The sequence below is a fragment of the Schistocerca piceifrons genome, chromosome 8, assembly GCF_021461385.2.
Source record: "Schistocerca piceifrons isolate TAMUIC-IGC-003096 chromosome 8, iqSchPice1.1, whole genome shotgun sequence".
Taxonomy (NCBI): Eukaryota; Metazoa; Arthropoda; class Insecta; order Orthoptera; family Acrididae; genus Schistocerca; species Schistocerca piceifrons.
In genome coordinates this window covers 343,372,518-343,384,843 of record NC_060145.1, presented here as the reverse complement: position 1 = coordinate 343,384,843, position 12,326 = coordinate 343,372,518, and the positions used below count along the sequence as shown (strand labels likewise).

The following is a 12,326-nucleotide window of genomic DNA, read 5'->3' as shown; positions in this document are numbered from 1 at the left end:
AGTTGTGCGGAAGTGAGCAAATTTGCAGTGCACAGGGAATTGCATGAACACTGGACATGACTGCGAGCACAGTGCATAAAATCCAACGTAACATTATACATTGCTATCCATACAAAACTACCTGTTTGTTTTGTTTTGTTTCAGGGTGCAAAAGCAACTGACGTCACAAGCGCAAAAGAAGTTAAAAGCAACTATACATTAAGCCCAATCAATGGAAGGAAAGAGAGCTAAAAACAAGGACTTCCCCTTGGAGAAAAGCCCACAGAATACGCCATAGAGACAGCGGAGATCCCTAACCAAAGATTAAATGTCCTTCCCCCATATTGCTAAGATGCACAAAAAGTAAAATGTGGTCAACAGCACGCTCGGCATTCGCTAAAATGACCAATGACTAAGATGTGAAACATACACTGGAAAGTAAGCATTAGAAAAAGGGCATTGAATCAGGAAAAGGCAAACCATCAAAGGTTGGTGACAATCAGCATAAAGTGGTGCAGGATCTCCATTTAGCAAATGGCGAGGGCTAGAAAGATAGTACCCAATAGGGAGCCTAGCTAATATGATCTCCTCACGAGAATAGGGCAGAGAGGTGGTCGGCGAAGCCATTGGAAGAGGTTTAATTCCTTGGAGCTAGTTCCTATGTACAGAGGACCAGTGGTGATGCCAAAGTGACACCATCTGCCAACAGATGGTGACACAGAGATCATGTGAAGAAATGGAAAAACTAGTAGACTGAGGTAGGAGGACTACAGCCTTGGCAGCAGTGCCAACAGCCTCAGTTCCCATCAGACTGATGTGATCAAGAACCCACATGAACATCACAGTGGCTGCTTTAAAAGTGAGCAAATGGAAGCTTCCTGGGACCCATTGCACTAAGGGATGGACTGTGTACAGCACACAGGGGCTCTGAAGGGCACTGAGAGAATCAGAGCATATAACGCAATTAAAATGCCTGTGTCAGCGGATGTACTGGGTGGCTTGATACAGGGCGAAGAGCTCTGCAGTAAAAATTGAGTAGTGTTCCAGAAGCTGGTATCGAAAAGGGTCAGTGCCTTTGGGGAAGGCACACCCGACATCATGGTTGGTCTTGGAGCCATCAGTGTACAGAAGGTGGTATTGCTAAGTTGCGTGTGAAGGTCAAGAAACTTACAACAATAGATTGAATCTGGATTAGTGTCCTTGGGAAGCAAATGAAGTCCTACATGAAAATAGGCGGCTGCACGAAGCCAGGGCTGCGAAGAGTTCCATTGAGAACATGTCGGGTAGCGTAAGTTAAGCTGCCGTAGCAATAGCTGAAAGTGAATTCCGTGAGGTAACGGAGAAGAAAGATGCACCCCATTCTGATGGTTAAGGCAGTCATTGAAATAGGGGGCATAGAATGGGTGGCTGTGCAAAACAGACAAACAGCATGCATATCTGCTGAGGAGGATATCATGACAGTATGACAGTGGCAGTATGGTAGCTACTGCATAGAGACTCTCAACAGAGCTAATGTAAAAGGTGCCAGTGGCAAAATGTATTGCACAATGATGGATTGTGTTAAGATGGAGTAGAATGGATGGACAAGCAAAAAAATAAAAAAAATTAAAAAACACCCATAATTTAGTTTTAAATGGACAAAGGATTGGTGTAAGCAGAGGAGGTTGGTCCGATCCACACCTCAGGAAGTACTGCTTAGGGCACATAGGACACAGGGGGACCGGGTACAGCGGGTGGCCAGGTAACACTTGTGGAGCGACCAGCAGGCCAAAGATGTAAAAAAGGTGGAATAAACCCATCGCGCCACCAGAAATTCATAGAAATGGTTTTGTCAGTGGAAAACAGAAAGCCATCGTCAATGCTCCACGAGTAAAGACGATTGAGATATCACTGAAGAAGTCACTCAAGAAGATAAGTCCATGGAGAACAGCAACAGATCGCAAAGTTGTCAACAAAAAGGGAGCCGGAGATACATGGTGGAAGGCAGTCCATGACAGGGGTTATGGCTATAGCAAAGAGGATGATGCTCAGGACAAAGCTTTGTGAAAACTCAGTTTCTAAAAGTTACTGAAGGAAGTGGGACAGGCAGCTTTGGAAGCAATCGTCTAGCAGGTGTCATAGCCTTTCTCCAAATCAAAAAGAACAGTCATAGTCTGGTATCTCTGCAGAAAACCAATCATGATATGAGTTGACATCATGACATGATAGTCAACTGTAGAATGGCACACATGAAATATGCATTGTGCAGCAGTTAGCATATTGTGAGATTCATGCCACTATACCAGCCAGCCATGAATCTTATGTTCCATCACCTAGCAAAAACAACTGTTTATAACAAATGCAGTTCACCATTGTAGGATGACAGTTAAAAATGTGCAGAGTATGTCTCGGCATGTGAATCGAGTCATGGCACACCTCAGTCCACCAGTAGACTGGAACACGGCAAAGGAAAGAAGAAATGTGAGTATCAGAACATGCTGCAGCACTAAGGATAACTTTTGTAAGGTGCTCTACTTGGTCATCACAATTGGAGAAATGTTGTTCACCGAAGGTCACCAGGGAGGAGTAAAGCCTCCAGCTGGCCTTCGAAAGCTGCCAATTGGGTTTACACACTGGTGGGTTAGAAGTCAGAAAACGGATAACGTGCGAAAAGTGGTCGCTCGAGTATGTGTCAGAGAGGACAGGCCACTCAAGACAACAGGCAAGCTGAGCAGTGCAGAACAAGAGGTCCAAATGGGAATAGGTGTGTGTAGCGTCTGACAGGAACATGAGTACTCCAGTTTTAAGACAGATAAGATTGAGCTGACTGAGAATGTCAGTCACAAGGGAACCTCTCAGGCAGGTTCTCGAAGGGCCACAAAGGGGATTGTGGGCGTTAAAGTCACCGAGCAGCAAAGAGAAGTGAGGGAGCTGACCAATAAGCTAGAGCAAGTCTTTCCTGGTGACAGCGAATGACGAAGGGATGTAGACATTACAAAGAGAAAAAGTGAAACGAGGAAAGAAAATGCAGACTGCAACAGCTTGCAGCCAGATGTTCAGTGAGATAGTTTAGCTATGGACGTCATCCCAACTGAGCAGCACAGTTCCTATTTTTGTTTCCTGGACATGGAAAACAACCGTACACTATAAGTCCAAGAACAGTCATAATTCCTCCTTGTTGGATCTGATGCCACCAATGTTGTATTGGAGAAGAGTTATAATGGGGAATGGGGAGGGGCAAACAAATGAAGAGCAGTCACCTCGGTGACTGCCGAGTGCCAGCCTTCAAAGACCTCCTGCTGCAGGGCCCAGAGGCTGGAGGCTCCTGTTCCCTGAAATTTGTGCAGGTGTCAGCATTCTCACTAGGCCAGCCTGCGGACTCCAGGGCTGAAAAACGGTAGGTGGTGTACAGCAAGGTCCACCGGGTGAGGGTATCACGGGGCATCACCATTTAAGAGGGCCTCAGGAGTCAGGGAAGGAGAAAATCGTTTGCCTTCGTTTGATTTCTCAGAGTCTTTATGGTTGGCAGACGAAGACTCAGACATTTGTTGGCTGGAGGGACATAGGACGTCTTCAGGGGCGTGTTCCTTTTGTCCTTTTCGGCCTACCAGTAGTGTAGTATGTGATTTCGCCACTGGGGGCAATAATTTTGTGGCTTCTTGTGCAACTGTGGGAGAAGAAGACAGGTATGCTACCATGACACTGAGCGGCTACCATGACACTGAGCAATTCACAACTGCAATGCTGAATTGGAGGTGACAAGTGTGCTTGGTAATGTCCTTCGTGGAGCGAGGTGTAGCAAGAACTGCACTATAAGTGCCAGATGGTAAAATGGAGGGTTTACAACTGGCCAAGGACAACTTGCGAAGGACAGAGCAAAGTACTTTTTCCTTCACTCGGATATCCTGGACGGCCTACTCATCAAAACACGTGGAACACTCACAGGATGAGGTGGCATGGTTGTCATTACAACTGAGACAGCTGGGAGGAAGAGGCAGATAATCACCCTTATGAGTATCTCTACCATAAGTAACACATTTCACCATGTTTTGACAGCACACGCAAGTGTGGTTATAACACTGATGCTGATAGCAACACATCGTATTTGGAATGTACAGTTGGGTCCTGATGACTTTGTAGCCTGTCGTTACCTCTGATGGAAGCACTACTCGATCAAATGTGAGAAAAAGAATGCGTGTAGGCACTTTTAAGTCTATATTAACCTTTTTCATTACCTGATGAACCACAGCAACACACTGATCAGTGAGTGAATTTTGGATTTCCCCCTCAGTCAACCATCAAGCAGTTGAGTGTAAGTAACACCACAAAAAGAATTCAGTGTAGATGGGCCTCAACGTGAACAGGATAACACTGTAAGGAATTGTTGGGCTTGAAAATCACAATTGGTGTCCAGAAGCAAAGTCCTATTATGTAAGTGAGAGCAGGATTTCAAAGGGCCTGCAATTGTGTCAACACCTTTCTGAATAATAAACAGATTAACTGCTGCAAAAGATTGACCTCCTTCAGTATGTGACATCACCTGAAACCAAAGTGCAGCTGGGAGAGTCCTCGAAACTTTAGCCTCATTCCATTTACGTTTCACAGACATAGACTGAATGAATATCATTGGTTCATGGTGAAAAAATCCTCCACGACTGTCAGCGTCTCTGATGGTGTGCTCCTTCCATTTGAGGCCACACTCTGAGGGGAACACCCACCTTAGGTGATTGTTCACACCTCAAGTCACAACCCCCAAACTCCAAACAGAAGGACCAATTGCCAACTGAAAAGGTAACAGCTCAGGCACTCACCTCTTCCTGGGCCTGGCCTGTACCAAGGGTATGTGGAAACTCTACCTGTAAAACTGGAGCTGGGAGTTAAGCATTAACCAGTCACCTGTTACGAGCCAAACACATGGGCCAGCCTTCGGGAGTGTACAGGAAGGATGAAGAAACAAAGAGAGATCTCAAGCACCAAAGTAGAGGAAGGAAGGGGATAGAGAATGAAGATAGAGGGGAAAAAGCAGACTAGGGACTGTTCTACTGCCTATCTACCGAATCTTCAGAATGCATTTCCGAAAATATCTAAGACGCATGCCCCAAGTGAAGGGAACAAGAATAGCAGGAGGACAGAGTGCAGTAGGGGAAGGGAAGAGATGCTGTAAAGGCTCTGGGCGTTTGATAGCCAAGCACAAATTCATTAAAGAGTGGCTAAAGAGCCCCCCGAAAAGGAAATCACCTAAGTTGTCCTCCTGATGACCTGCCGGCACGACAAACATTTTCTCTGGAATTTCTTGCTTGCATGGAAGTGGGCAATTCTCCGAATGGTAGAATATGGATAACGGAATATCTGCATGCGCATCAACCTGTACCACTTCATTCTGCAAAGGTGACTGTGCAGTGTGGGTTAATAGCATTGTTTATCATAGGTTTGTATTTTTCTGAGGAGGTAAGTCCTGCGAGTCCTGTTACCTGGCATCACTGATAAAACAGGTATTGAGAATCTTTTGCACACAAACATCATTCCAACCCTTCAACAGTATGGATGTGTGGTTAGGATCATACTTATGCACGATGGCACTCATCTGCACATTGCACAGCGAGTGAAGTCACTTCTGCAGAGGCATTTCTGAAATGCTAGAATTATCAGCTGTCATTTCCCTACAGCCTGGCCATCCAAATCACCTGATCTTAATCCATCTGACTTCTGGCTGTAGGGTTATCTGAAAGACGTTGCATTCAATGCTCCAATTATGAATGTAGCTGAATTGAAGGCACGCATTGCGCAATGCGTTATGAACATCACCCCCGAGACACACTGATATGTTGTGGAACATGCTGTTTCCTGATTTCAGTTTGCAGAAAACAGTGGATAGCAGCATACCGAACAAGTCTTGTGCCTGTCTCACGACAGTTAGAAGCCAATATCATTCTGCTTTTTATGCGGGGTTTGGCCACAGGACAATTAAAAAATGATGTCATTTTCCTTTTGATGGAGTTTTTAGCTTCATGACAATAAAAAACTGATTTTTTCCTATTCAATGTGGTATGACCTAGCTGTGATAGACAGGCTTACCTAACTAACAGTGCCACAACTGGTCACTGCTGAACTTGTGCAGTCGTGCACATTGAACAGTAAAGATGGTGTAATGTGCAGCTCACACAAATAGCCATCATACTGTGATTTGCCCGTAATTTGTAGCTGACCTGATTTACATTAAGACACTTACAGCGCCATCTATTGGTTAAAAATACTTTTTAAATTTCTTTTTGTTCCATGATGTTTCCCCATGCTCTTCAAATCTGATGCCATTCTGAGCAGTAGTTCTCTTTCAAGATCGTTTTGAAAATTGAACTTTAGTTAGAGACACCTTGTACATCATATTGGCTCCCCCCCCCCCCCCCCCCATCTCTGTCTTCAAGAAAAAATTTTATTGCTGTAGAATTTTGAGTGCTATGGATCCCACTGTTCAGCCAGCCTCAATATATGTATGAACATAACAATAATCTACAGGTGCATAGCAGAACATCCTAAATATTTCTCTCTTAATCTCTTCGCTGTCTTGAATGACATGTGCACAGACAGGATGTTACCATATCTTTCTTTCTTCATCCTTCCTTCTTCTCTCTTCAGATGTTAACAAATAATCTTTATTCATAAAAACACTCTACTAATGTGACCCTGATTCTGTGTTGTTATATGGTGCTAAAAGTCATGTCCACAATGGGCTTATCCCATTTGTTGACACAACAATCCCCTAATTCTGAAACATATTTTGGCTAGTAAAAATCAAATTAACTGGAAAACCTCCAGATTTATTTACTGATCAGAAGATGTGAGAAAGAAAAGCTGTGAAAGATGGAACAAGGGAAAGCATTCTGAATTCTAAGTACACCAGTTTGAAAAATTGTGGATACTAATAGTTGAGAGGAAAATCCTAGGCAAATAACTACATATTGGTCATGAGACGTCAACTGACAATTCTGTGAACTAATGGGTGGTAAAGATATGATGACAGAGCAAAAGATAAACAGAAAGTAAGCTATAATAATAATAATAATAATAATAATAATAATAATAATAATAACAGGATAGGAGGAAGCACAGAAGGAGAATCAGAAGAAATACATCGAAAAGAGTGGAAACAGATAATAGATGACAGATGGGCAACCGGCAGCCTGCAGGAAGAAATTAGTGGGCGTGAACATGTGGGTGTATTAGAAAATTGCAGCTGTTGGAACTGAATGTAATTTATAATGAATTAGTTTCAACCAGTTGGTTTTATAGGCATTTATTTTTGCATAATTACGCTTCAAGGTGCCTGGCATCACATCTTCAGATGTTTACATTTATTTACATGTCATGAACAGTGTTCCTTCACTAATATCACAGCAGAAGTTTACAACAAAAGTTTTTAAGACAGATATTGTAATATGTTATAAGAAAAGAAACAGTGTTCATGACATAAAAATTAATGTAAACTTCTGAGTACATGGCGAACATAAAATGAATGTATTCTCAAAAACACAAATTTTGAGGGATAATTTGCTGGTGTGGTGTGTCGTAAAATGGGTGCGGTTCGTATTGGTGTGTTACCACAAAACATCAACGTTAAAAACTCTATAGTTTTGAATTTATGTGCTAGAAGCACTGCTGTCGTGTATGTAATGAGGCAGCATGTGAGCTTCATTAAATATGCGAATCAGGCCCATGGGTCACCAAAGGTTGCCCATGCCTGTAATAGACAGGAACAAGAGAGAATAAGATAACAGAAGACTGTACAGGGTTTGGTATGGACATTGTCACTCATGTCACAAATGACACCCATATCGACAGGATGTTAGCCTGAAACCTTCCTTCCTTCCTAATATCTCTTCAGGTGTTGATCAATAATAGTTGTTCATAAAAACAATGACCTACGATTACCCTTGTTCTATCCTATTACACATAGCTAGAATCATGATTACAATGAGCTTAACCCAAGTCCTTGCACAACAATTTCGGAATCCTCCATTTCTCACATTCAAAACTGTTATTGTGGCTATTTTCACAGAAATACATAACTGGTTTTCACAGCATTCCCTGCCTTAACTTCTGTATACAGGAACAAACTGATTTGGCCTTATGTATTTTGTTGTAAACTTCTGTATACAGGAACAAACTGATTTGGCCTTATGTATTTTGTTGTCTTTCCTAATGCTACTGACTTTTTCCAGTTGGTTTTCCACACTCGCAATTCATCATTACCACCCCACCCCCAAATTCTATGCCCACCTACCATATTTTGGCCTTACAGTCAACTCTCAGGCTTGTCAACAGCCTAATTTCCAGAAATGGTTTATCAGACACTTAGAACATGTGTTACCGACACATCTTCCACATAACACACCTCTCACACATGCCTATGTGACAAGCAGTATTTCCTTTTTTGACACTTTTCTCTTTATCCACATAAAGTATCAAGGCTTGATTTGGGATACTTACATTAATCTTTCTACAGTTCACAAGATGTACTTCCTCAAAAAGTTTAAAATCCTGGCTACACATATACACAAGCCATAACATAATGGATTTACATTCACTCTAAAAGTAATGTTCTATTAAATACAGTAAGCTGCTTTATTTTGAATGAGTTTTTATAGACGTGGGGGTTAGAAACCAGTTTCTGATTCAAAACATTAGCCACAAGTTCATGCCTCACAGAATTAAGTTGCTCACACAGAAGAATCATCACACTCTAATGATGAAATATCACAGTAAGTGCAATTTACCTTTCTCCCTGGTGAGCTGAAGGAAATCCTTTTCCACATCACAAATTTCATCTAGTTTTTCTAGCAAAGGTGTTAGTTTATCGCTCAAGTTATCTATTTTGTCCTGAGTTACTGCCAGACGACTCTCTGCCTCTTGTAAATCCTTCTTTTTTGAAACAGTCTCATCTTTTATCTCTTGTTGTGATTTCAGAAGTTTCTCATCAGTGCTGATTTCTGCTTGTGATTCACAGTAAAAAAAAAAAAAAAAAGAGCAATACATAATAAATAAATTTGATTTTCACAGAGCAAATTGCTTACAAATTAGTTGAATTTCAGCTTCACAATCCCTACAAAACCACATGAATGGAACTAAAGAATATTTCTACAGTCAACTGTGACAAAATAACTGTTTGAATTTATCATGAATGTTTTCATCAGATGGTACTGATGTCTGACGCATAGGCGCACTTCACATCAAAGAGACTTTATTGTTCAAGCACTGCTCTCTTTTTAGTTTGTGTACACGCTGTCAGACAAACAACCAAACATGTGCCCAAACACATCCATCCGAGGTACCCATGGGTTGGCGTGTTAAGAGCACGTGCGTGGTTGTGTGTGAGAGAGTAACAGAAACCCTGAAGAATTTTAGCTACATATATTAATTTGACAGAATACTTAGCTCAGATGACAACTGACTGACCTGTATTTACTGCTTTCCTAAGATCTCTGATGTGTTCCAAACATTTATTAAGTTTTGTTGCATCGAATATGGAATCAAACTTCTCCTTGAGTTTCTTTCCCTCATCCATTGGCCTACAAAGACAAAAAAAAATTTTTTAAACTTTCCTCATAATGCAGTACCTCAGAGATGTATCAACAGTCTAGATATATACTGACCAGTTAGAATCTTCTTGATGGCAAAATATAACATTGCTCAGAACAGCTTTTGATACACCAAAAACGTGAGACATTTCTAAATTTACATCAATGCACCGTCCACCAACCTGTACAACCTGTGAAGAAAAGCATATGGTTGACACGAAATATGATAAAGTAAGAAGAGTCTCAGTAATGTTGAAAATATAAACAGTGCATCAAGCAGAGTGAAAAGAACACATACTTCTCTCTTTTTCTTACCTGAGACTATACTTGCAGAGACATTAAATGGAAAGTTTCAAAATGTCAACATCTGGCACTTCAGATTCCCATGAAAAGTACATTTATGACAGACAGCCAGGACTACAAAAACACAGATTGTTGCATTTTTTTGGTATTCATTGAGAGTAAGGCAAATTGTCCTGTGCTTGCAACACAGATAGCACTGGCATCAATGAAATATTTTTTTTGTTATGCTGTTACATGTCTCACAATCAATTATCATCTGAACTGTAGAGTAATTTTTTGAAAAAGTTGTTTTGCGTGAATTTAATTTGACTGGATACACTGGAATAATATCCCAACGTAAAGTTCTTTCTTCTTCTTTTTTTTTTTTTATCACCAATGAAAATTCTTGTAGAGTGGCAAACATTTATTACCAACCTGTTAATCAGTTTTAAACAGTTGAGAACTGGGAGACTGAACTCACATGTAGCTGTACGTAATTTTTAAGATGACCCACATGAAGGATGCTCCATACAATATTGGATGATCTACAATAAAAGGTGTATGAACTAGTTCTCATAGGCATAATGTTGGAAAGAGATTGTACCTGACTGATCAGTCACAACAAAACATTTTCCATGACAAAATCACGTTTTTTTTAAAAACGAAGGGACGTGTTAACTCTCTGATGAAATTCACATTTTCATCATTTGGTTTGCAGACGACTAAAGCTGTTAATGCAGCACACCATACACATTGTATTGCAAAACCATATAATGTATAATCATGGCAAGAAGCGAAACGAACAAAAACTTTCTTTAGGCTTCACTTTGTTAGATCAGTTACAACCTTTTATATGTACACTTTTTACAGTATTCAATAAACACGACCTACTGAAGATGATACAGAGGTGCCGAAACATTTTGATAAAAAGATAAAACAGTGTTTTTGTGTAAAAGCAGAACCTACAACTTACCTGTAAGATTTACTTTCTTAATTAGTTAGATTTTTGCTTGACAACTTACAGTAAAACAGGGAACTGTCAAAAACTAGAACTAAGAGGAAATATAAAGCAAATGTGGCTGGGTGGTCAAAGAATAATACATATGTTCTCAAACACTGCCAGAATTATGCGCGTCATACACAGCCCCCCCCCCCCCCCCCCTCCCCCGCCACACTAGAGTGGAGCTCCAGGGATGTGCGGCTATTTGCGTCGTACCTGTTGACTTGCCCTCATGTAAGTTACTGGCTTCTTCAGCACTTCCTGTGGGCTTGTTCGCTGAGCTAAGTCAAGGGTGACATACCTGTGGGCAGACCAATAGCATTATCCGGTTGGCTCAAGGTCGCTGAGGTAGTACCCAAGGTATCTTGTGTGGGTATGTCTGGAGTTAGCAAATATGCAGGTTTCATCCATTCTCATGACATCATCAATGGCTTGTTGTTATACATTATCTGCACCATATGTTAGTCATGCTTTAGCACCTAGAAAGGTACAAAGTACAGTGGTTGCAACAGCAAGCATACTGCATCTGTTTGCAACAACACATGTGAGCATGTTTTAAGGTCTTTATGGACGAACTCTCTCCAATTTTCATGACAGGACACAGCTTTGCTACTTCGAGCTTGACTTGTTGCAGCATGTATGGTAGCTCTGTATCCATTTGTGTGGGTATTGCTAAAAAAAAAAAATTCCAAAGGCAGGCACATTCCATAAACCATCTCTGCAGAAGATGCCCCAATGTCCAGCTTAAAGGCTGTGCAAAGTCCCAGCAACACTAGTGGTAGTACAGCTGTTGAGCTGCTCTTGAGGCACTTAAGTGCAGCTTTCAACGTTCTATGCCAATGCTCTACTATCTCGTTGCTTGCAGGATGGTAGCTGGTTGTATAGTGATGCTGGAACCCACTCAATCTAGATAGTTCCAGGAGCGTATCAATTCAAATTGTCAGCCAGTGTTCACAACCTCAGCCATTCTACTGCAAATGCCACCATTAAACTGATGACTGAGAAATAGGTATGGCCTTGTATTAAGAGTATGTACAGCGTGTCTGTCTACAGTGAAAAGTTTGCAGACATTATTCAAGTTCATGGGAGAATTTCCTGCATCAACAAGTTCTTTCTCTCACATTCACATAGACCTCATGGGCCTGCTTTCACCATCAGAGGGATATCTTTATATGTTTACAGCCACAGATAGATATAAATGCATGATGGAGGCAATACCAATCTGTGATGTACAAGTGAAAGTGACATCAAAGGCCTTCCTAAAAACACTGTCAAAAACGTTCTTTGTAGCATTCCAGGAACAAATGGTCTAGGTGAGGGTCTAGACATGTCACACCAAACAACATCCTTTGTGCCAAGTAACTGCACTTGTTTGAGCTCAAGAGTTGTCGAATCATTGTGCACAAACTGTTGTAGCTGCTCATCTGTAACTTGTGCTGCCATTAAGTTGGTCATAATTTACTGTGAATGAGATTGTGCTGATTCTAGGGAAAAATCTACCACTATATATTCCT

At 41.3% G+C, this 12,326-nt stretch overlaps 1 protein-coding gene across 1 annotated transcript in view; it reads right to left on the bottom strand.

The window, feature by feature from the left end:
- LOC124712340 (DNA repair protein RAD50-like) overlaps positions 1-11,134 on the bottom strand; it is a 191,942-nt gene extending 180,808 nt beyond the window's left edge. Inside the window, exons 1-4 of the mRNA XM_047242635.1 lie at positions 11,114-11,134; positions 9,606-9,721; positions 9,409-9,521; positions 8,730-8,942 (exon numbers count right to left, since the gene is read on the bottom strand). Coding sequence (XP_047098591.1) covers positions 8,730-8,942; positions 9,409-9,521; positions 9,606-9,721; positions 11,114-11,134 — 463 coding nt within the window. The remainder of the gene's footprint in view (positions 1-8,729; positions 8,943-9,408; positions 9,522-9,605; positions 9,722-11,113) is intronic.
- Positions 11,135-12,326: the final 1,192 nt, after the last annotated feature.